The following is a 26,098-nucleotide window of genomic DNA, read 5'->3' on the forward strand; positions in this document are numbered from 1 at the left end:
AAAACCTGTGCAATTTTCACCTCTCACTGCTACGGGTTAAGTTCCCACTTGTTTCAAAAAGGCAACAATTATAATAGTACCCAAGAAGAGTAATGTAAGCTGCTTTAATGACTATCACCCAGTAGCACTCACATCTAATGCTTTGAGAGGTTGGTCATGACTAGACTGAACTCCTGCCTCAGCAAGGACCTGGACCTATTGCAATTTGCCTATCGCCACGATAGGTCAATGGCAGATGCAATCTCAATGGCTCTCCACACAGCTTTAGACCACCTGGACAACACAAACACCTATGTTAAGACACACAAAATGCTGGTGGAACACAGCAGGCCAGCCAGCATTTAGTGTGTGTTGCTTGAATTTCCAGCATCTGCAGATTTCCTCGTGTTTACCCATGTTAGGATGCTGTTCATCGATTATAGCTCAGCATTTAATACTATCATTCCCACAATTCTGATTGAGGAGTTGCAGAACCTGGGCCTCTGTATCTCGCTCTGCAAATGGATCCACGACTTCCTAACAGGAAGATCACAATCTGTGAGGATTGGTGATAACATATCCTCCTCACTGACGATCAACACTGGCACACCTCAGGGGTGTGTGCTTAGCCTAGCCCACTATTCTACTCTCTATATACACATGACTGTGTGGCTTGGTATACCATCTATAAATCTGCAGACAATACAACCATTGCTGGAAGAATCTCAGATGGTGACAAGAGAGCATACAGGACTGAGATATGCCACAAAAATACAACTGCAGATGCTGTGGATCAAAGAATACGTACACGACGCTGGAAGAACTCAGCAGGTCAGGCAGCATCTGTGAGAAAAGAGTAGCCAACGTTTCGGGCCAAGACCCTTCATCAGGAAGGGTCCACATCCTGATGAAGGGTCTCGGCCCAAAACGTTGGCTACTCTTTTCTCACAGATGCTGCCTGACCTGCTGAGTTCTTCCAGCGTTGTGAGATATGCCAACTAGTGGAGTGGTGCCGCAGCAACAACCTGGCACTCAACGTCAGTAAGACGAAAGAGCTGATCGTGAACTTCAGGAAGGGTAAGACAAAGGAACACATACCAATCTTCATAGAGGGATCAGAATAGAGAGAGTGAGCAGTTTCAAGTTCCTGGGTGTCAAGATCTCTGAGGATCTAAACTGGTCTCAACATATCGATGTAGTTATAAAGAAGGCAAGACAGTGTCTGTACTTCATTAGGAGTTTGAAGAAACTTGGCATGTCAACAACTACACTCAAAAACTTCTATACTTGCACTGTGGAGAGCATTCTGACAGGCTGCATCACTGTCTGGTATGGAGGGGCTACTGCACAGGACCGAAAGAAGCTGCAGAGTGTTGTAAATCTAGTCAGCTCCATCTTGGGTACTAGCCTACAAAGTACCCAGGACATCTTCAGGGAGCAGAGTGTCAGAAAGGCAGCTTCTAACATTAAGGACCTCCAGCACCCAGAGCATGCCCTTTTCTCACTGTTACCATCAGATAGAAGGTACAGAAGCCTGAAGGCACACACTCAGCATTTTAGGAACAGCTTCTTCCCCTCTGCCATCCTATTCCTAAATGGACATTGAACCCTTGGACTCTACCTCACTTTTTCAATGTACAGTACTTCTGTTTTTTTGCATGTTTTTTCTTAATCTATTCAATATACGCAAAATGTAATTGACTTACGTGTTTATTATTATTATTTTTATTTTATTTATTATTATTATTCTTTTCTCTAGAAATAAATCAAAGATAGTGTGCAACAGAGATGATAGAAAAGACAGGAAGGAGATGAGGCATAATCACAGCCAGTGGGATGATTTACAGGGCAATAGAGCCAAGGTGCAGTTTAAAGAGAAAGCAACAAATACTGGACTGAAAATGTTATATTTGAATGCATGCAGCATAAGGAATAAAATGGATGATCTTGAAATTCAGCAACAGATTGGCAAGTATGACATTGTAGCCATCGCCGAAACTTGGCCGAGGATGGTAGCCATTGGTAGCTGAACTTCCAAGGATATACGGTGTATCAGAAAGACAGGTTAGTTGGGAAATGGAGTGGTGTGACCCTATGTATAAGAAATAATATTAAATCATTAGAAAGGGATGACATAGGATCGGAAGGTGTAGAGTCTCTACAGGTTGAGTTAAGAAATGACAAGGGTAAAAGGACCCTAATGGCAGCTTCCAAACAGCAGCCGGGATGTGGATTACAAATTACAGCAGGAGATAGAAAAGGCACATTAGAAAGGCAATATCATGATAATCGTTGGGGATTTTAACATGAAAGTGAATTGGGAACACCAGGCCAGTACTGGATCTCAAGAGATAGAATTTGTAGAATGTCTAAGGAATGGCATTTTGGAACAGCTTGTTGTTGAGCCCACTAGGGGATCGGCTGTGCTAGATTGGCTGTTGTGCAATGATCCAGAGGTGATAAGAGAGTTTAAGGTTAAGGAACCCTTAGGGATCAGTGAGCACAATATGATCGAGTCCACTTTGAAATTTGAGAAGAAGAAACTAAAATCCAATGTGTTGGTATTTCAGTGGAATAAAGGAAATTACAATGGCATGAGAGGGGAACTGGCAAAAGTTCACTGAAAAGGGACACTAGCAAGAAGGACAGGAGAGCAGCAATGGCTGGAGTTTCTGCGAAAAATGTGGGAAATGGAAGAAATTTTCGAATGGATTAAGGACACCACCGTGGCTGACAAGTGAAGTCAGAGCCAAAGTAAAAGCAAAAGAGAGGGCATACATGGAAGCCAAAGATAGTGAGAAGATAGAGGATTGGGAAGCTTTTAAAAACTTGCAGAAGGAAACTAAGAAGGCCATTAGAAAAGAAAAGATAAGTTATGAAAGGAAGCTGGTGACTAATGTCCAAGAAGATACTAAAAGCTTTTTTAAGTATATAAAGGGTAGAAGAGAGCTGAGGGTAGATATAGGACCAATAGAAAATGACACTGGAGATATTACAATGAGAGACGCAGAGATGACAGAGGAACTGAATGTATATATTGCATCAGTCTTCACTTCCCTGACACTCTTGAATGTCCAGTATACTGCAGATGTCTCTCACTGTGAAGTATGCGCAGTTAAAATTATGACTGAGAAGGTGCTCAAGAAGCTTAATGGTCTGAAGTGGATAAATCTCCTGGACCTGATGGAATGCAGCCTCGGTTCTGAAGAAAGTAGCTGGAGAGATTGTGGCAGCATTAACGATGATCTTTCAAGAACTGATAAATTCTGGCATTGTACCGGATGCAAATGTTATTCTGCTATTTAAGAAGGGTGGGAGGGAACAGAAAGGAAACTATAGACCTGTTAGCCTGTCGTCAGTGGTTGGGAAGTTGTTGGAATTGATTGTTAGGGATGAGATTACGGAGTATCTGGTGGTATATGACAAGATAGGCCAAAGCCAGCATGGTTTCCTGAAAGGAAAATCATGCATGAATAACCTACTGGAATTTTTTGAAGAAATTACAAGCAAGGTGGACAAAGGAGATGCAGTAGATGTGGTGTACTTCGATTTTCAAAAGGCCTTTGATCAGGTGCCGCAAAGGAGGCTGCTTAGCAAGGTAAGAGTCCATAGAATTACAGGGAAGTTACTAGCATGGGTGGAGCATTAGCTGATCGGCAGAAAACAGAGAGTGGGAATAAAGGGATCCTATTGGGCTGGCTGCTGTTTGCCAGTGCAATTCCACAGGGGTTGGTGTTGGCACCGCTGCTTTTTACGATGTATATCATTGATTTGGACTGTGGGAATAATGGATTAGTGGCTAAATTTTTTCCGATGATACAAAGATAGGTGGAGGAGCGGGTAGTGTCGAGGAAACAGAGCCTGCAGAGAGACTTAAGAAAGTTTAGGGGAATGGGCAAAGAAGTGGCAAATGAAATACAGTGTTGGTCATACACTCCGGTGGAAAAAATAAACGGGCGGATTATTTTTTAGATGGGGAGAGAATTCAAAATGCTGAGTTGCAAAGGGACTTGGGAGTCCTTGTGCAGGAATCCCTAAAGGTTAACCTCCAGTTGTGTTGGTGGTGAAGAAGGCGAATGCAATGTTGGCATTCATTTCTAGAGGTACAGAATAGAACAGCAGGGATGTGATATTGAGGTTCTATAAAGCACTCATGAGACCACACTTACAGTATTGTCTGCAGTTTTGGGCTCCTTATTTTAGAAAGGATATACTGACATTGGAGATGGTTCAGATAAGATTCATGAGAATGATTCCAGGAATGAAAGGGTTACTGTAAGAGGAACGCCTGGCAGCTCTTGGGCTGTATTCCCTGGAGTTCAGGAGGATGAGGGGTGGATCTCATAGAAACATTTTGAATGTTAAAAGGCCTGAACAGATTAGGTATGGCAAAGTTACTTCCCATGGTAGGGGAGTCTAGGACAAGAGGGCACAACTTCAGGATTGAAGGACGTCCATTTAGAACATAGATACAGAGAAATTACTTTAGTGAGAAGGTGGTAAATCTGTGAAATTTGTTGCCACAAGCGGCTGTGGAGGCCAAGTCATTGGGTGCATTTAAGGCTGAGATAGATAGGTTCTTGATTAGCCAGGGCATCAAAGGGTATGGAAAGAATGCTGAGGAGTAGGGATGACTGGAAGAATTGGATCAGCCCATAACTGAATGATGAAGCAGACTCAATGAGCTGAATGGCCTACTTCTTTCTGCTCCTATGTCTTATGGCTGATGAACTACGAGTATTTTGCATCAGTCTTTACTGTGGAAGACACTAGCAGTATGCCTGATGTTGTAGTGTGTGAAGGAAGAGAAGTGGGTGCAGTTACTGTTCCAAGAAAGAAGGTGCTTATGGTCTGATGGGTTTCTTTGGGGTGCGCTGTATTCTTCCCTTCCACAGATGCAAGGGTTAGAGTTAGTAAATTGTGGGTATTTTTTTTTTAACAGTTAACACAGTAAAACAGCGGTAAGTGTGAAGCTATTTCAATGTCAGCAATCAGGGTTTAATTCCTACCACTGTCTGTAAGGAGTTTGCACATTCTCCCCATCACCATGGTAACATAGCGGCAAGCGTAATGCTATTACAGTGACAGTGATCCGGGTTCAATTACCACCTCTGTTTGTAAGAACCTTGTACACTCTCCCACGACCACGATAACATAGCGGTAAGTGTAATGTTATTACAGTGTCGGCAATCAGGGTTCAATTCTAGCATTAAGGTCTGTAAGGACTTTGTACATTCTCCTCACGACCACCTGGGTTTTCTCCTACATTCCAAAAACATATGGATGAGAAGGTTAATTGGTCACATCAATATAATTTGGTGGTGCAGACTTGTTTGGCTGAAGAGCCTGATAACATGTGTATCTCTAAAAAACAAATGGCTGAGAGGATCAGCCGAAATTTCAATACAATTCATTGAGTAAGGATTGTTCTTTTGTAACTTGTTTAAATCTAAACTCCTATGTTCTTTAGTCCTTTACAATCTACTTTAGTGTACAAGGCTTTCTCCTTTTTAATTGAAAACACAGATTTACAGTCACATGCAGCAAATTAGCTCACACACTGTGGACCACCACTGCAGATCAGAACCATAACAGACAATGAACACACCTCAATCTTTTTTGTCACCTTTATGATGAAAATTGCACAGCAAGAGACTATGCAAAGTAATTAGTTATACTTGATTACAATCAAGAACACAACAGACAGACAGACATACTTTATTGATCCTGAGGGAAATTGGGTTTTGTTACAGTCGCAGCAACCCAGAAAAGTGTAGAAATATAGCAACATAAACCATAAATAATTAAATAATAATAAGTAAATTATTCCAAGTGGAAATAAGTCCAGGACCAGCCTTCTGACTCAGGGTGTCTGACACTCCGAGGGAGGAGTTGTAAAGTTTGATGGCCACAGGCAGGAATGACTTCCTATGACGCTCAGTGTTGCATCTCGGTGGAATGAGTCTTTGGCTGAACGTACTCCTGTACCTAACCAGTACATTATAGAGTGGATGGGAGACATTGTCCAAGATGGCATGCAACTTGGACATCATCCTCTTTTCAGACACCACCGTCAGAGAGTCCAGTTCCACCCCCACATCACTGGCCTTATGAATGAGTTTGTTGATTCTGGTGCTGTCTGCTACCCTCAGCCTGCTGCCCCCAGCACACAACAGCAAACATGATAGCACTGGCCACCACAGATTCGTAGAACATCCTCAGCATCATCTGGCAGATGTTAAAGGACCTTAGTCTCCTCAGGAAGTAGAGACGGCTCTGACCCTTCTTGTAGACAGCCTCAGTGTTCTTTGACCAGTCCAGTTTATTGTCAATTCGTATCCCCGGGTATTTGTAATCCTCCACCATGTCCACACTGACCCTTTGGATGGAAACAGGGGTCACTGGTGCCTTAGCCATCCTCAGGTCCACCACCAGCTCCTTAGTCTTTTTCACATTAAGCTGCAGATGATTCTGCTCACACCATGTGACAAAGTTTCCCACCGTAGCCCTGTACTCCTCCCCATCTCCCTTGCTGATGCATCCAACTATGACACAGTCATCAGAAAACTTCTGAAGATGGCAAGACTCTGTGCAGTAGTTGAAGTCCGAGGTGTAGATGGTGAAGAGAAAGGGAGACAGGACAGTCCCCTGTGGAGCCCCAGTGCTGCTGACCACTCTGTCTGACACACACACAATCTTAGAACTTGGACAAAACTGACATGATCATCAACTGATGTGATGTGAACACCTACCAAATGCTGAAAGGATTAGATAAGGAGGATGTGGCAACTATATTTCCACTGGTGGGGGGGGGGGGGTATCAAGAACTAGAGGGCACAGCCTCAAAATTGTGGGGTAACCATTTAGAACAGAGGAGAGGAGGAATTTTTTCAGCCAAAGAGTAGAAAATCTGTGGAATGCTCTGTCACAGACCAAGTAGGCCAAGTCTGTGGGTATATTCAAAGTGTAATTCCTGAGTGGTTGGGGCATCAAGAGATATGGTGAGAGGGCAGGTATATGGTGTTGAATGGGATCCGAGATCAACCATGATGAAATGGCAGAGCGGACTCGATGGGCTGAATGGCCTAATTGTGTTCCTATGTCTTATGGTCTTATCATTCAAGATTTCAGAGTACTTGCATAATTCAGTCAATAGCATTAAATGGCTATGATTACTTATAGCCTTAAATAAAATTGAAAAAGAAATTTTAAAAACAATAGAACCACTCAAATATGAAATAAGACTGTGTTTCATTTAGTACACATTCCTCAAAGTGCTCACATTTCATTTAAAGAATACACAAGTAGCATTAAGCAATTCTCTGTCAGTGCCAATCACGGCAGGAGCTCTTACCTCAATTTTTGTGCGGTAAACGACCAGACGTCGGAGACCTGAGATCTTAGCGATATGGCAGAAAGCCTGAGTGTTTAGTTTATCACAGGATGAAAGGTTCAGCTCTTGGAGGTTTGGGCACATCTGAGCAATAACCTCGAGGCAAGTTTCATTCAGGAAGTGGCAACAGGCCAACTCTAGGCGCACCAGCTCAAATCCACACACTTGCATGAATCTGCACAGGAAGCACAGCAATCATAGGGTTAATTCCTGTCAAAGTGGTAGGCGTCAAGCTGTGAGCGTATGCACCAGGCTTCACATAAAGAGGCAACGTCAGGGCTAAGCTATAGAAAAACAGCAGATGTTACAGTGGAAGTGAAAAGGTGCAAAGCTCTGAATTAATAGATAGAACAGATCTGAAAATGGGTCACTGACTGGAATTATTCATCTGATAGGTAAACTGGTACTTTCTTAAATCACTCAAGTAATTTGTAAAATTTATCTCACACGTCAATTAGAAAATGTAATAAAATAAAGCCATGGTGCATAAACAATCATATTTTGAAAAAATGCCCCTAGAAGTAATTGTTCATTTTCAGGTGATAATGGACTTACTGCATATTTACTGCTTTTATTTTGATACAATATGCTTGTCAGTTTTTGTTTCTGTATAGATTTTCATAAATCCTATTACATTTATTTTCTTGTAAATGCCTGCAAGAAAATTAATTTCAAGGTAGTATCTGACTTTGAAAGAAAGAAGCATATCGCCACTTCAATAAAAAATAATTAAAATTTAAGAAGATCATTGGTGTACTTCATTTTGCCATTGCTGAATGAAATAGTTAAAATTATCTTAAGGTTATAAGGCAAGATGATAAACATTATTCAATAAGAAAAATCAAAGATGTAGAATCCAACATATAGAAACATAGAAAATAGGTGCAGGTGTAGGCCATTCGGCCCTTTGAGCCTGCACCACCATTCAGTATGATCATGGCTGATCATCTAACTCAGAACCCTGTACCTGCTTTCTCTCCATAGCCCCTGATCCCTTTAGCCACAAAGGCCATATCTAACTTACATGTGCAATATATTGTGAAAAGACCCACTATTGTATTTGGTCAATTAAAAAAAATTGAAATAAGAAAGAGAGGGTTTGGAATGCTTGAAAAAAAATAATATAATGCATATTAATGCATTTCATTGCAAAAAAAGCTGATATTTTGTAAGATGCTATACCCAGCTTTCCTTGTGCTACAAAATGCTCACCATGTTGGAATAATACTTGCCTCTCATATGCCATAGGATTTTGAAACATTTTAGATACCACTTCTCTACTTTGTAAATAAGTTTGTGAAGTGTTTGAAAGAAGAAGTGAGAAGCTGGCAATATTGATTGCTTAGCCTGGTAAAAATGTTACACAGTGCACTAGATTACAGGCAAAAGGAGCACTAATAATTCTTCGTGAAGTTGCAAACGAGAATTCATACATTGCTCATTTCTAACATTTGAGCAGACAGCGTGACAATGACTTTAGTCCATATAGAGTCATAGTCATAGAAAAGTACGGCATTGTAACAGGTCCTTCGGCACATCCAGTCCAATGCAAAACCATTTAAACTTCCTACTCTCATTGACCTGCACCAGACCATAGCCCACCATACCCCTACTATCCACTACCTATACAACCTTTACTTAGACATTGAAATCGAGCTCACCTGCTACACTTGTGCTGACAGTTCATTCCACACTCTCACGACCCTATGAGTGAAGAAGTTTCCCCTCATGTTCCCTTTAAACTTTTCACCTTTCAATCTTAATGCACAGACAAAGCAGAGAACACCCATGACTGTTGTACACCTGTATACAAATTTAGGTACAATTGAGGGGGACGACTAACGGGAAGAGCCACAGTGACTGGGTCTCTGGCATTGTGTCTGGTATTGTGGCTCAGAGGAGCAGAGAGGTGAAGAGGATGGAGGTGTTGATAGGAGAATCCAAAGTCACAAAAACAGAGACAAGATTCTATAGGCACAATAGAGACACCCGAATGGTATGGTGTCTCTCAGGTGGCCAGCATCAGAGATGTCTCAGATCAAGTCCATACTATTTTCAGGGCAAAGGTGAGCAGCCAAAAGTTTTCGTACATATTGACACCAATGACATACTGTAGGTAGACAAGGTGAGGAGGTCCTGAAGGGAGATTTTAGGAAGCTAAGTAGAAAGCTGAAAAACAAGACCTCCAGGGTTGTAATCTCTGGATTGTTGCCTGTGCCATGTGCCAGTGAGGGTAAATAGCATGATTTGGCATGTGAACGTGTGGCTGAGGAACTGGTGCGGGGACTGGGGTTCAGATCTATGGATCATGGAGACCTCTTCTGGGGAAAGTACACCCTGTACAAAAGGGACAGGTTACATCTGAACCCGAGAAGGTCCAATATCCTAGCACGCAGGTTGGTTAGAGTTGTTTGAGAGGTTTGAACTAATTTGGCGGTGGATAGGAACTGGAGTGATAGTGCTGAGGAAGAGGTAGTTGGTTTACAAACAATGTGTAGTGAGTCTCCTAGCAAGAAAGTTAGAAGACTGGGAAGCTTTTAAAAATGAACAGAAGGCAACTAAAAAAGTCTTTAAGAAGGTAAAGATGGAATATGAAAGTAAGCTAGCCAATAATATTAAAGCAGATACCAAAGGTTTATTCAGATACATAAAGTATAAAAGAGAGGCGAGAGTGGACATCGGACCACTGGAAAATGATGCTGGAGAGGTACAATGGGGAGACACTGAATTGAAATGAATTGAATTGAATTGAATTGACTTTATTTCTTATGTCCTTCACATACATGAGGAGTAAAAATCTTTACGTCACGTCTCCATCTAAATGTGCAATGTGCAATCATAGTAACTTATAATAATTTAGAATAAACAGAACAATTAATGTAACATAGAAATACACTCAAATCAGTATGAGTTAATTAGTCTGATGACCTGGTGGAAGAAACAGTCTTGCTGGTCCTGGCTTTTATGCTGTGGTATCATTCCCGGATGGTAGCAGCTGGAATAGATTGTGGTTGACGTTACTCAAGTCCCTAATGATCCTTCAAGACCTTTTTTCACACTTGCCTTTGTAAATGTCCTGCATCATGCAAAGTTCACAACTACAGATGCGCTGGGCTATCTGCACCATTCTCTGCAGAATCCTGTGATTAAGTGAGGTACAGTTCTCATGCCAAGCAGTGATGCAGCCAGTCAGGATGCTCTCAAAGAAAGTTCTTAGGATTTGGGGGCCCATACCAAGCTTCTCAACTGTCTGAGGTGAAAGAGGTGCTGTTGTGCTTTTTTTTAACCACACAGCTGGTGTGTACAGACCACGTGAGATCCTCAGTAATGTGGATGCCCAGAAACTTAAAGCTGTTTACCCTCTCAGCCCCAGATCCATTAACGTCAACAGGTGTTAGCCCGTCTCCATTCCTCCTGTAAATCACAACGAGCTCCTTTGTTTTTGCGACATTGAGGGAGAGGTTGTTTTCTTGACAGCACTGTGTCAGAGAGATGGCTTCTTCCCTGAAAGCTACCTCGTTATTGTTTGAGATAAGGCCCATCAATGTAGTGTCATTGGCAAAGTTAATTAGCAGATTAGAGCTGTGGGTTGAAACACAGTCATGGGTATACAGGGAGTAAAGGAGGGGACTTAGTACGCAGCCCTGAGGGGCTCCTGTGCTGAGGGTCAGAGGGGTGGAGGTGAGGGAGTCCACTCTTACCACCTGCCGGCGATCATACAGGAAGTCCAGGATCTAGCTGCACAAGTCAGGGTCAAGGCCAAGGACTCTGAGCTTCCTATCGAGCCTGGATGGAATTATGGTGTTGATTGCTGAACTGTCCAAGAACAGTATTTTCACATTAGTATCCTTCTTCTCCAGATCTATGAGGATGATATGTAGAGCAGTGGCTATTGCATCCTCTTTCGATTGGTTTGGGTGGTAGCAAGCTGCAGATGTAATCCTTGACCAGTCTCTCACAGCATTTGCTTTGAGTGCGACAGGATGCCAGTCGTTCAGACATGTTACCTTGGTCTTTTTTGGTACAGGGACAATGGTGGATAATTTGAAGCAGGACACTCCACACTGGAGAGGGAGAGAATAAAAATATCTGTAAGCACACTTGCCAGTTGTGCTGCGCACATCCATCTGCGTACCTCAGACTCAGAGATGACCAGGTTGCAGGTTGTAGTGGTGGCTTTCCTCTTGAGGCTCAAAGTTAGCAATATCGAACCGAGCATAAAAGCGATTGAGCTCATCTGGGAGAGAGGCCATGATGTTGGCGGCACCACTATGTTTGGCTTTGAAGCGGCAGATGAACTGAATGAATATTTCACATCAGTCTTCACTTTGGATTACATCAGCACTATGGTGGAAGTTCCAGGTGTCAGTGGGTATGAAGTGTGTGAAGTTACCATAACTACAGGTTTTTGGGAAACTGAAAGATATGAAGGTAGATAAGTCACCTGGACTAGATGGTATACCCGGCCCTCCCAGAGTTCTGAAAGAGGTGGCTGAAGAGATCGTGGAGGCAGTAGTAATGATTTTCAAGAATTACTGGATTCTGGAATGGATCTAGAAGACTGGAAAATTGCAAATGTCACTCCACTCTTCAAGAAGGGAGGGAGGCAGAAGAAAGGAAACGATAGGCCAGTTAGTCATACCTCAGTGGTTGTGAAGATGTTGGAGTCAATTGTTAAGAAAACCTACAGCAAAAGCAGGCCCTTCGGCCCACGATGCGGTGCCAAACAAGTACTTAATTTACAAATTACCTCGGGTTACCCACAGCCCTCTATTTTTTAAGCTTCATGTACCTATCCAGGAGTCTCTTAAAAGACCCCATTGTATCCAGTTCCACCACCACTGCCAGTAGCTCATTCCATGCACTCACCACCTTCCGGTCCCAGTGACTTATCCTACTTGATGCTTTCCAAAATCTCCAGCACATCCTCTTTCTTAATGTCTATCTGCTCAAGCTTTTCAATCCGCTGTATGTCATCCCTACAATTGCCAAGGTCCTTTTCCGTTATGAATACTGAAGCAAAGTATTCATTAAGTACCTCCACTATCTTCTCCGGTTTGATACACACTTTTCCACTGTCACACTGGATTGGTCTTAGTCTCTCATGTTTTATCCTCTTGCTCTTCACATACTTATAGAATGCCTTGGGGTTTTCCTTAATCCTGTTTGCCAAGGCCTTCTCATGGCTTCTTCTGGCTCTCCTAATTTCATTCTTAAGCTCCTTCCTGCTAGCCTTATAATTTTCTAGATCTCTATCATTACCTAGTTTTCTGAACCTTTTGTAAGCTTTTATTTTCTTCTTGACTAGATTTTCAACAGTCTTTGTCCACCACGGTTCCTGTACCCTTTCATTCCTTCCCTGTCTCATTGGAAGGTACCTATGCAGAACATCACGCAAATATCCTTTGAACATTTGCCACATTTCTGTCGTACATTTCCCTGAGAACATCCGTTCCCAATTTATGCTTCCAAGTTTCTGCTTGATAGCTTCATAGTTCCACTTACTCCAATTAAACACTTTCCTAACTCGTCTGTTCCTATCTCTCTCCAATGCTATTGTAAAGGAGAAAGAATTATGATCACTATCTCCAAAGTGCTCTCCCAGTGAGAGATCTGACACCTGACCAGGTTCATTTCCCAATACCAAATCAAGTACAGCCCCTCCTCTTGTAGGCTTATCTACATATTGTGTCAGGAAACCTTCCAGAACACACCTAACAAACTCCACCCCATCTAAATCCCTCAATCTAGGAAGATGCCAATCAGTATTGGGGAAAGTAAAATCTCCCACCATGACGACCCTGTTTTTATTTCGCCTTTCCAGAATTTGTCTCCCTATCTGCTCCTCAATGTCCCTGTTACTATTGGGAGGTCTATAAAAAACACCCAGTAGAGTTACTGACCCCTTCCTTTTCCTGACTTCCACCCACAGAAACTCAGTAGACAATCCCTCCATGACTTCATCCTTTTCTGCAGCCATGACAGTATCTCTGATCAGCAATGCCACGCCCCCAGGTTCTCTGGGTTATTGGAGGCACATGATAAAATAAGCCATATTCAGCATGGTTTCCTCAAGGGAAAATCTTACCTGACAAATCTGTTGCTATTGTTTGAAGAAATAACAAGCAGGATAGACAATGGAGAATCAGCGGATGTTGTGTACTTGGACTTTCAGAATGCTTTTGATAAGGTGCCACACATTATGTTGCTTAACCAACTATGAGTCCATCGTATTACAAGAAAGATTCTAGCATGGATAAAGCAGGGACTGATTGGTAGTAGGCAAAGAATATGAATAAAGGGAGCCTTTTCTGTCTGACTGCTGGTGACTAGTGGTGTTCCACAGGGGTCTGCATTGGGCCCACTTCTTTTTTACCTTATATGTCAATGATTTGGATGATGGAGTTGATGGCTTTGTTGCAAAGGTTACAGACAATATGAAGATACGTGGAGGGGCAGGTACTTTTGAGGAAGTAAAGAGGCCACAGTAGGACTTTAACAGATTAGGAGAATGGGCAAAGTAATGGCAGACGGAATACAGTGTTCGGAAGTGAATGGTCATGCACTTTGGTTGAAGAAATGAAATGGTTGACTATATTTTAAATGCAGAAAAAATTTGAAAAACTGAGGTTCAAAAGGACTTGGGACTTCTTGTGCAGGATTCACTAAAGGTTAAGTTGCAGGTTAAGTCTGTGGTGAGGAAGGCAAATGCAATGTTAGCATTCACTGGATCCATTGAGATCCATGACATACTGTCATGGCTGCAGAAAAGGATGAAGTCATGGAGGGATTGTCTACTGAGTTTCTGTGGGTGGAAGTTAGGAAAAAGAAGGGGTCAATAACTCTACTGGGTGTTTTTTATAGACCTCCCAATAGTAACAGGGACATTGAGGAGATCCAGTGGATGTAGTGTACCTCGATTTTCAGAAGGCATTTGATAAGGTCCCACATAGGAGATTGGTGGGTAAAATCAGAGCTCATGGCATTGGGGGGAAGATATTGACATGGATAGAAAACTGGTTGGCAGATAGAAAGCAAAGGGTAACGGTGAAAGGGTGTTTCTCGGAATGGCATGTAGTGACTAGTGGGGTGCCACAGGGCTCGGTATTGGGACCACAGCTGTTTACGATTTACATCAATGATTTAGATGAAGGCATTGAGAATAACATCAGCAAGTTTGCTGATGATACTAAGCTGGGTGGCAGTGTGACATGTGATGAGGATGTTAGGAGAATTCAGGGTGACTTGGATAGGCTGAGTGAGCGGGCAGATACTTGGCAGATGACGTTTAATGTGAATAAGTGTGAGGTTATCCACTTTGGGAGTAAGAACAGGAAGGCAGATTATTATCTGAACGGTGTAGAGTTAGGTAAGGGAGAAATACAAAGAGATCTAGGAGTCCTTGTTCATCAGTCACTGAAGGTGAATGAGCAAGTACAGCAGGCAGTGAAGAAAGCTAATGGAATGTTGGCCTTTATTACAAAGGGAATTGAGTACAAGAGCAAGGAAATCCTCTTGCATTTGTACAGGGCCCTGGTGAGACTACACCTGGAGTATTGTGTACAATTTTGGTCTCTAGGGTTAAGGAAGGACATCCTGGCTGTCATTTAGGACAGAGTTAAGGAAAAACTTCTTCTCCCAGAGAGTTGTGGGGGTCTGGAATGCACTGCCTTGGAAGGCAGTGGAGGCTAATTCTCTGGATGCTTTCAAGAAGGAGCTAGATAGGTATCTTATGGATAGGGGAATCAAGGGATATGCGGACAAGGCAGGAACCGGGCATTGATAGTAGATGATCAGCCATGATCTCAGAATGGCGGTGCAGGCTCGAAGGGCTGAATGGTCTACTTCTGCACCTATTGTCTATTGTCTATTTCAAGAGGACTAGAATATAAAAGCAAGGATGTAATGTGGAGACTTTATAAAGCACTAGTGAGGCCTCACTTGGAATATTGTGTGCAGTTATGGGCCTCTTATCTTATAAATGATGTGCTGAAACTGAAGAGGGTTCAAAGGTGGGTCACAAACACAATTCCAGGATTGAATAGCTTATCATATGAAGGGCGTTTGATGGCTCTGGGCCCGTATTCACTAGAATTCAGAAGAATGGCAGGTGACTTTATTGAGACCTATCGAATGGTGAAAGGTTTTGATAGAGTGGATGTGGAGAGGATGTTCTTATGGTGGGAGAGTCTAAGACCAGAGGACACAGCCACTGAATAAAGGGGCAGCCTTTTAGAATGGAATTGAGGAGGAAGTTCTTTAGCAAGAGAGTGGTGAATCTGTGGAATTCTTTGCCATAGGCAGCTGTAGAGGTTACCTTTACGTACATTTAGGGCAGAAGTTGGTAGTTTCTTGATCGGTCACAGCATGAAGGCAGGAGATTGGGACTGAAAGGAAAATTGGATCAGTCATGATGAAATCAGGTTCGATGGACCAAATGGCCTAATTCTGCTCATGTACCTTACGGTCTGTAATGTGTGAGAAAAATGAGCACCCAGAGGAAATCCAAATGGTCAGGGGGTGAACAAACAAACACTTTAAAGCCAGTGTCGGAAATTGAACCCAATTGCTGATGCAGTAAAGCATGACATGGAACAACACAACACAACACAGTGAAGGCCTTTGGTCCGCGATGTTGTGCCAACCTTTTAACCTACTCTAAGTTATGCTCGATGCTATGTTACCATAGAACCATAGAACATTACAGCACAGAAACAGGCCTTCTGGCCGTTCTTGGCTGTGCTGAACCATTTTTCTGCCTAGTCCCACTGACCTGCACCTGAATAATATCCTTCCATACCCCTCTCATCCATGTACATGTCCAAGTTTTTCTTAAATGGTAAAAGTGAGCCCGCATTTACCACTGCATCTGGCAGCTCATTCCACACTCCCACCACTCTCTGTGTGAAGAAGCCCCCCCTAATGTTCCCTTTAAACTTTTCCCACTTCACCCTTAACCCATTTCCTCTGGTTTTTTTCTCCCCTAACCTCAGTGGAAAAAGCCTGCTTGCATTCACTCTATCTATACCCATCATTATTTTATATACCTCTATCAAATCTCCCCTCATTCTTTATTCTCCAGGGAATAAAGTCCTAACCTATTCAACCTTTCTCTGCAACTTAGTTTCTCAAGTCCTGCCAACATCCCTGTAAACTTTCTCTGTACTCTTTCAACCTTATTACTATCCTTCCTGTAATTCGGTGACCAAAACTGCACACAATACCCACCTATAGTATGTCCACTGTGATCATATTGTGGTGGCAGATCATGAATAACTCGTTGAAATGTTTGACATACTTGGTGCCTTCTATTACATTTTATAGAGATATTATATTAACACTGACCTGCTGAATCCTTGCATGGTGATGGATCCTCGGTTCCCTGTCCAAGACAGATTTAACCACTGCACAAGAGCACAGCGTGACTCCAGGTGCTGCAAAGAAGAATCATCCAGACCTGCCCAGTAAGGTTGTAAACTGAGCTGGACGTACTGAAGAGGGTCGTAACAGTGCTGATGTAGCAACTTGCAGGTCTGTGCCAGCTGGCAAAGGTCTGGCACTGTCAGGTGACTGAGAATCAGCTGGATTAGCTGTGGGAGAAACAAACAGAGTGAGAAACCCAGGAAAGAATTTTGTTGTATTCTGCTCGCGAATATACCAACACATGAATTCAGACTCCTTACATCAAATACAACATTTCTTCAAACTTAGTGCTTCTGCGGGAATTTCACTATCCATATGTGATGTGTTTTATTCTTTGTTTTGCTTCAACACAAAACAATCCAATTGACTTTTACAATTGTAAAACTTGGGCAGCATCCACAAAGTTTTCAGTTTGTAGCATCTAACTTAGCTAATTTGGGTAGCTGGGTAACAGCTTCTTCCCTCAGGATGTGAGGTAAATGAATATCCTGCCACCACACAGACAGCGAGCTGTTTACTGTTTATGATTGGGAACATTTGCGGACTACCCCCAGCACATGCATGGACAGTGTTGGTTGTTAATGCAAATGACATATATTACTGTATAATTTAATGTACATCTGATAAATAAAGCTCATCTTTAAATATCTTTTAAAGGTGCTTTTAAAGACATGAAGCACTACGAAAGATCTCTACTACCTATTCCACAATCTCTTTGATCCACTACCATCAGGAACAAGGCACAGGAGCATCAGGACTAGCACTACCAGTGTGGGAAACAGCTTCTTCCTTCAGGCTGTGAGACGAATGAACACCATGCCACCACCAAGGTCTCGTCACTAGGACAGCAAAGCTGTTTACTGTACTGTTTACTTGTGCTGCATGCTTAATATGCATTTTGAATGACATTTTATTAACTTATTTGAGGTATTATTTTGTTTTATGTGCCGTGTATGATATATGCATTGTGGGTGTAGTATAGAGGAAGGTTGTTTCGTTTGGTTGTATATATGTGCAGTCAGATGACAATAAACTTGAATTTGATCTATAAACTACAATCTACCAACTGATAATTGCCACTGTGAAACTTGGGTAGTGTCTACAAACTGTTCAACTGCAGAACCATCACAGCCTAATCCAATCCTTAGGTAGCATCTCAAACTGTTTCACTACAGAACCATCATGGCCTCATCCAACCCTGCCCTTACTTATCATCTACACATTCAGATTCAGATTCATTTATCACATATACATCAAAACACACAGTGAAAAGTATCATTTGCATTAACACCCAAGGATGTGCTTGGAGACAGCTGCAAGTGTTGCAAACACATTCCAGCACCAACTTAGCATGCCCACCACGTAGGGACTAACCTAAAGTAATGAGGAACACAAATACTTGATGATTTTTCATTCCTCAGTGTAATCAGAGCAAGGATAGTTTACTGTGGCTCTCTTAACTTCTCCCAGATTGGTGAATTCAGCACAGAGAACAGATGAGTAAAGCATCTCCTTAGTTTGCCCAGTTTAACTATTCACGGAATAAATGTACTAAGTGATCAAGTTAAGCAGAGGAGATATATTGTAAGATATTAATAATGGTTTAGGCAACATTTTGTACCATTTACAGAATATGGGTCTCAGCAGATATGCAAGAAATCTACAGGCAGGAATAGCTGGATATGAAATACAATTTGAGAAAGTCTCAGATACACAAACTTTGTTTCAGGTTGGAGGGCAAGCAGCAGGAAATCAAAGGTCAAACTAAATTTATTATCAAAGTAGGTATATGTCAATTTATTACCCTCAGATTTATTTTCTTGCAGGCATTCACTGTAGATGAATGGAATCAATGAAAAATTACACACAATTTGAAAATCAACCAATGTGCAAAAGAAGACATACTGTGCAAATACAAGAAAGAAAGAAAATAGATGGATAGATAGATAGATAAATAAATTAAAAAAACTGAGAGCATGAGTTGTAGGGTCCTTTAAAGTGAGCTTATAGGTTGTGGAATCAGTTCAGAGTTGATGTGAGTGAGTGATTTAGGAGCCTGATGGTTGAAGCATAATAAATGTTCCTTGGAAATGGTGCCTTAAAGTTAAAAAAAAAAGGGTTCTCATTATGCACTGGAACATATTGCTGCAAAAACTTTATTGTTGTTCAGAAAGCTGAAAGTAAACTATTTTGAAAGTAAATCTACTCCTGACAGGAACTAAGCTGACAAGACCATACTGTGGTTGTATGCTGGAAATGTGGAACAGCTGCTTAGCTACTGAAGACATGCACACCCTGCCTGTATAAGCCTGCTATCACACATGAACTGTGGATCTGAACAAGCATCTGCTCCTTAATTTGGTTCATCCAAGAACTTCCTTTCATTACCTTAAGACACATTTTTTCCCACCTGTAACAGTCAACAGTACTTCTCAGATTCGTTTAAAATGTGCTCTCTCTGGCATACCAGTATTCAGTACACTGGGTCTTGAAGACTATCCAAACTCATTACCTCTATAGCAAAACACAAATTAGTGGCGTGAAAAACAATCCATGAGGTTTTCTCTGATGGATTTGCACTTCTTGCTCACAGTTGTCCCTTTTCCTTCTACAATTCTCTTTCTCTAATCAATCCCTTGTTATTTTTCTTCAGTAGTTTCTGTCCCATTCATTCTCTGCACTTGTCACCCCTAAATCCATATATTGTACAACTGAATATACAGTTAGAAAATGGCATTATAATAATGACTTAATTTTACTTATGAATTAATGCTTTAGGATCAAGGATCAACAGTATTTGCCATGTACAATTATGTGTATCAGGAATTTACTGTGGTGTGTTGGTTAGGGTGCAACATACAATGAAAACAACATTTAACAAAAACACAATTGAACAATTATAAAGAATAAACATTTACATACAATTAAAATTAGAAGTACAGACATGGAATAAAATGTGCATAAATAAATTATTGTCAGCATATACTTACAATGTAAACAGCATTATAAAAATTGGTTTAAAGTGTACACAGTACAGTGCAGTGATGGGAATAATTGATAGAGGGGGTGACGTGTTAACTAGAATGGTTGATCAAATTTTTAGCTAACTGTTGAAAAGAAACCTTTAAGATGGTATTAAGTTCTTGTTTTAATAGCCCTAGAATACTTTGCAGAATAGAGCTTTTGGAAAAGACAGCTTGCAGGGTGAGCAATGTCCACAATTCATTGTGCTGAGCACATACAAGTCCTTTAGAGATGGTAAACTGTAGCCAATGAGCTTTACTGCTGACCTGACAGTTCACTGTGGGTTTTAAATACAGTACTGTTGAGAGGATGCTGCACCAAACTAGACAGTATGAGGATACTCTCTATGATGACAGTATAGAATTCCCCCAGGATGTTCTGGGGAAGATGGAATTTTACTAACTGCTGCAAGAGGTACATCCTCTGCCAAGTCTCTTTATTCTCATGAATCCCGTGACAAGTTGAAAAGGACCAGCATAAATGAAACACACCTAGAGTCTGGTTTACTATAAATTAAGACTATATTTATTACTACGACGAATTAATATCACTAAAATCGGATAATACGATACAGGTTATAAACTATTTTATATATATATCTCCGTAAATGTGTGCGTGTGGATACAAAGATAATAGTCCCGGAGGTAGATATCAGTCTTATGGTGTCAGGTAAGTTTAAGCAGTTCAGTTCACTTTGTGTTGCGTCGAGTTGAATTGATGGAGAGTTAATTGAGTTGATGTTTACGTTGGCAGCTTTAGTTATTCTTGCTTCTTGCTTCCGAAGTCTTTAGAGTCACTTCGTGTGAACCCCACACAGACACAGATGGACAGAGCCCCTTCTAGGGAATGGTCTACTAACCCATGGCACGGGTTCACCACCAGCAGACCCCCACAGGCAAGCTCTTACCTGCACTGGTAATCATGGGTCGAAATTAATCGGTCCTTGGCCTCAACCCTCATAATGGTCTTAAACTCCACCAGTGGTTTCTCGGGTAGCTTCCGCAGTTCTCCCGTGTCGTGTCTCCTCTGCCATTATCAGACCAAAAGCCTCAACTTTTTATAATCCATTCAAAATTCCAGCTGTCCGTTAGCTCAACCGCTCTGAGCTGTTACCACGGTGACTTCCCAGCTCGTGTCTCAGCTGGTGCTGTACTCTCTCTCTCAAGGTCACAATTAAAAGTGTTATCAAATCCAAGTCAGAGTCCTCTCTCTCTTTTAATTGCCTCCTTGTTCATTAGACTGCTGAATTTTCTAGCAGCTTCTCACCTGCGTGACATTATTAAAGAAAGGGATATGCTTCTCCCATGAGGTCCTGTGAAATAATGATGACCAGGAACCTGAATGTTGAAAAGGTATTAACTATAGAGATGTTGATGGGTTATTGGGTGGCAAGGAGACACATTTCTCCTGAAGTCAATATGCACCTCTAAGGTTTTGAGGACAATAACAGTTCAGGGATAAGAGCGCCTTAATTTGCCCTGCCCTCAATCCCACAATCCCAATATGAAAATAAATGAGATATTAAACGGTTAAACTAAGAGGAAAACTCAAAATATATTGAAAAAAAAACGTAAATATAGACTGCTGTGACAGCTAGCATCAATGGACACAAGTTAATGCTTTATCAATTTCCTGCATCAGAACCTATTCATTTGGTGAGCATTACTCACTTCAATACCAAGGTGCAGAAATACTGGTTTTGTAGTGTAGGATGGCATGGCACTGTAACGGTTAGCGTATTGCTTTACAGCATCAGCAATAAGATCGGGATTCAACTTTCGCAACTGTCTGTAAAGAGTTTGTATGTTTTTCCTGTGATCGCGTGGGTTTCCTCTGGGAGCTGTTGTTTCCTTGAACATTCCAAAGATGTATGGTTAATGTTAGTGAGCCGTTGACATGCTTATGTTGGCCCCAGAAGCATGGCAACACTTGCAGGTTGCCTACAGTACATATTGGGCTGTCTCGGTCATTGATGCAAAAGCAACATACTTCACTGCATGTTTTGATGTACGTGTGACAAATAAAACTAATCTTAACCTCTTCTCCATATCCTATGCACACAAAGAGCTAGACAAAACCAAAATTGCTAGTGTTTAGCTGTGTTAAACGGTAGTGATATTGGGACTTCTGCACATAATTATATTCTGGATGGAATTCAATGACGGAGCCCAGTTTTGCTGGGATTTTCTGGCATCATGCACATATACCATACCAATATAGGTTGTCATCATATAGTGCATTTAATCCAGATTGACTGATTTCAACAGAGATTGTAGAACTGCAATTTCAGAAGCAAAAGGAGTTTCTGTAGAAACTTATATCTTTCTAAAAAAGTTATGTAATATTTAAGTCTAAATTCAAACTTTAAAGCAAATTTATTGTCAAAGTACATGTAGGTTATCATGTATTGCAGGAATACATAGAGGTACCAACTACAGAAGGGGCAGTGTTGGATCTTCTGTTAGGGAATGAAATAGGTCAGGTGACGGAGGTATGTGTTGGGGAGCACTTTGAGTCCAGTGATAAAATTGGATAGATCTATCGATAGGAAAGGAATGGAGGGGTATGGCCTGAGTGCAGGCCAGTGGGACTAGGTGAGAGTAAGCGTCGGCACGGATTAGAAGGGCCGGGATGGTCTGTTTCCATGCTGTAATTGTTATATGGTTATATAATTATGGAGAAGGATAGGACTGGACCCAGGGTTGAGATTTTTGATTGGAGAAAGGCTAACGTTGAGGCGATCCGAAAGGATTTAGAAGGAGTGGATTAGGACAATTTGTTTTATGGGAAGGATGTAATAGAGAAATGGCAGTCATTTAAAGGTGAAATTTTGAGGGTACAGAATCTTAATGTTCCTGTTAGGTTGAAAGGAAAGGTTAAAAGTTTGAGAGAGCCATGGTTTTCAAGGGATATTGGAAACTTGATTAGGATAAAGAGAGATATCTACAATAAATACAGGCAGCATGGAGTAAATGAGGTGCTTGAGGAATATAAAGAATGTAAGAAGAATCTTAAGAAAGAAATTAGAAAAGCTAAAAGAAGATACGAGGTTGCTTTGGCAAGTAAGGTGAAAATAAATTCGAAGGGTTTCTACAGTTATATTAATAGCAAAAGGAAAGTGAGGGATAAAATTGGTCCCTTAGAGAATCAGAGTGGACAGCTATGTGTGGAGCCGAAAGAGATGGGGGAGATTTTGAACAATTTCTTTTCTTCGGTATTCACTAAGGAGAAGGATATTGAATTGTGTAAGGTAAGGGAAACAAGTAGGGAAGTTATGGAAACTATGACGATTAAAGAGGAGGAAGTACTGGCACTTTTAAGGAATATAAAAGTGGATAAATCTGTGGATCCTGACAGGATATTCTCTAGGACCTTGAGGGAGGTTAGTGTAGAAATAGTAAGATCTGACAGAAATATTTCAAATATCATTAAAAATGGGGATGGTGTCGGAGGATTGGCGTATTGCTCATGTGGTTCCATTGTTTAAAAGGGTTCTAAGAGTAAACCTAGCAATTATAGGCCTGTAAATTTGACGTCAGTGGTGGGTAAATTAATGGAAAGTATTCTTAGAGATGATATATATAATTATCTGGATAGACAGGGTCTGATTAAGAACAGTCAACATGGATTTGTGCGTGGGAGGTCATGTTTGACAAATCTTATTGAATTTTTTGAAGAGGTTACGAGGAAAGTTGACAAGGGTAAAGCAGTGGATGTTGTCTATATGGACTTCAGTAAGGCCTTTGACAAGGTTCCGCATGGAAGGTTAGTTAGGAAGGTTCAATCATTAGGTATTAATATTGAAGTAGTAAAACGGATTCAACAGTGGCTGGATGGGAGATGCCAGAGAGTAGTGGTGGATAACTGTTTGTCAGGTTGGAGGCTGGTGACTAGTGGTGTGCCTCAGGGATCTCAGGGACTGTATTGGGTCCAATGTTGTTTGTCATATACATTAATGATCTGGATGATGGGGTGGTAAACTGGATTAGTAAGTATGCAGATAATACTAAGGTAGGTGGCGTTGTGGATAATGAAGTAGGTTTTCAAAGTTTGCAGAGAGATTTAGGCCAGTTAGAAGAGTGGGCTAAGTGATGGCAGATGGAGTTTAATGCTGATAAGTGTGAGGTGCTACATTTTGGTAGGAATAATCCAAATAGGACATACATGGTAAATGGGAGGGCATTGAAGAATGCAGTAGAACAGAGTGATCTAGGAATAATGGTGCATAGTTCCCTGAAGGTAGAATCTCATGTGGATAGGGTGATGAAGAAAGCTTCTGGTATTGTTACGAATGTGACGCAACTCTGAGGGGCCGAAGGGTACAAAGTCACCCCTTCCTTTTTGAGAATCGCAAGATCGCTATTAATTCGGGTCTGGGACCCAGGAAATGAGAGAGAGACGTCCAGAATACACAAGGTTTGGAATGTGTCCTGACCTCAGCGAAACGGAACCACTGATAACGGCCATTGTCTCTTGGAGACGGAATTGTGTATTGAGTACTGTACTAGTCATTGAAACCCCTCAGGGGACAACCAGAGTGGGCTGGTTGAGGGATTGCATCATCCCAACCTGATTGACATCTGAGACCCCGTGAGTAAGGATAAAAGAGGGTCTGGGGAACAACCCCTTTAGAAGCACCAGGAGAAACGCTGGAAATCCAGTGACAGCGTTTAATAGCGAACGCCGGTGAGGGCTCGTGTGCGTCCTCCCTTGCCGGGGTGGCGGGCTCATCACGGAAGAATGGCTTAGCTAAAGGAGAGGCCACAAGTGAACGGCCACACCAACGGGACTCCTGACGGATCAAAATCATAAAAGGAAAGCCGGCAAGTTTTTCTCAAAATCTCTCTCTCTCTCCAACCATTGCAACAAAGCAGTCCCCAACGGCTGCAGCCTGCATGAACTGAGTGAACTTTATATTTCCATCGGACAATACATTATCCCCTAGACAACAATAATCTTATTGATTATTATTATACCCGCACTTTTAGATTTAGTATTGACAACGTATATTATCTGTATATTTGCATTGATATTATTTTTGTGTATTTTTACTAATAAATACTGTTAAAAATAATATCATCAGACTTCAACGGACCTCTCTATCTTTGCTGGTAAGTGACCCAGTTACGGGGTTCTTAACAGTATGTTGGCCTTTATAAATCAGAGCATTGAGTATAGGATTTAGGATGTAATGTTAAAATTGTACAAGGCATTGGTAAGGTCGAATTTAGAGTATTGTGTACAGTTCTGGTCACCAAATTATAGGAAAGATGTCAACAAAATAGAGAGAGTACAGAGAAGATTTACTAGAATGTTACCTGGGTTTCAGCACCTAAGTTACAGGGAAAGATTGAACAAGTTAGGACTTTATTCTTTGGAGCGAAGAAGGTTGAGGGGGGACTTGATAGAAGTATTTAAAATTATGAGGGGGATAGATAGAGTTGACATGGATAGGCTTTTTCCATTGAGAGTAGGGGAGATTCAAACAAGAGGACATGAATTGAGACTTAGGGGGCAAAAGTTTAAGGGTAACATGAGGGGGGATTTCTTTACTCAGAGACTGGTAGCTATGTGGAATGAGTTTCCAGTAGAAGTGATAAAAGCAGGATCGGTATTGTCATTTAAAGCAAAATTGGATAGGTATATGGACAGGAAAGGAATGGAGGGTTATGGGCTGAGTGCGGGTCAGTAGGATTAGGTGAGAGTAAGCATTCGGCACAGACTAGAAGGGCTGAGATGGCCTGTTTCTGTCCTGTAATTGTTATGTGGTTATATCATATAAGACATAGGAGCAGAATTTGGCCATTTGGCCCAGTGAGTCTGCTCTGCCACTCAGTCATGGCTGATCCTTTTATCCCCTCTTCAGTACCACTACCTGGCCTTCTTCCATAACATTTGATGCATTGGACAATCAAGAACCTATCAATTTCCATGTTAAATACACCCAACAACCTGGTATCTACAGTTGCCTGTGATAACAAATTCCACAAATTCATCATCCTCTACTGTAAGACATTTCTTTGCATCTCTGTTTTAAATGGACACTCCTCTGTCCTGAGGCTTGCCATAAGACAATAAGAACATAAGACATAGGAGCAGAATTAGGTCATTCAGCCCATCCAGTCTGCTCATCTATTCCATCACGGCAGATACACCTGCCTTCTTGCCTTCTCCTTTGATGCATGGCCAATCAGGAAATGATCAACTTCTGCCTTAAATATACACACAGTCTTGGCTTCCACCAGAGTCTGCAGCAGAGCATTCCACAGATTAACTACT

General features: G+C 41.5%; 1 protein-coding gene across 5 annotated transcripts in view; it reads right to left on the reverse strand.

Annotated features, from left to right (window-relative positions):
* Positions 1–26,098, reverse strand: part of fbxl4 (F-box and leucine-rich repeat protein 4) — a 273,096-nt gene that overhangs the window by 95,874 nt on the left and 151,124 nt on the right. For all 5 annotated transcript variants that reach the window (XR_012100352.1, XR_012100351.1, XM_073057528.1 and 2 more), the window contains exons 4-5: positions 16,718–16,962; positions 7,334–7,547 (exon numbers count right to left, since the gene is read on the reverse strand). Coding sequence is in view for 3 of the 5 variants with exons in the window: in XM_073057528.1 (XP_072913629.1) it covers positions 7,334–7,547; positions 16,718–16,962 (459 nt within the window). In the remaining 2 variants the exon portion in view is untranslated. The remainder of the gene's footprint in view (positions 1–7,333; positions 7,548–16,717; positions 16,963–26,098) is intronic.

Source organism: Hemitrygon akajei, chromosome 9 (assembly GCF_048418815.1).
Source record: "Hemitrygon akajei chromosome 9, sHemAka1.3, whole genome shotgun sequence".
Taxonomy (NCBI): Eukaryota; Metazoa; Chordata; class Chondrichthyes; order Myliobatiformes; family Dasyatidae; genus Hemitrygon; species Hemitrygon akajei.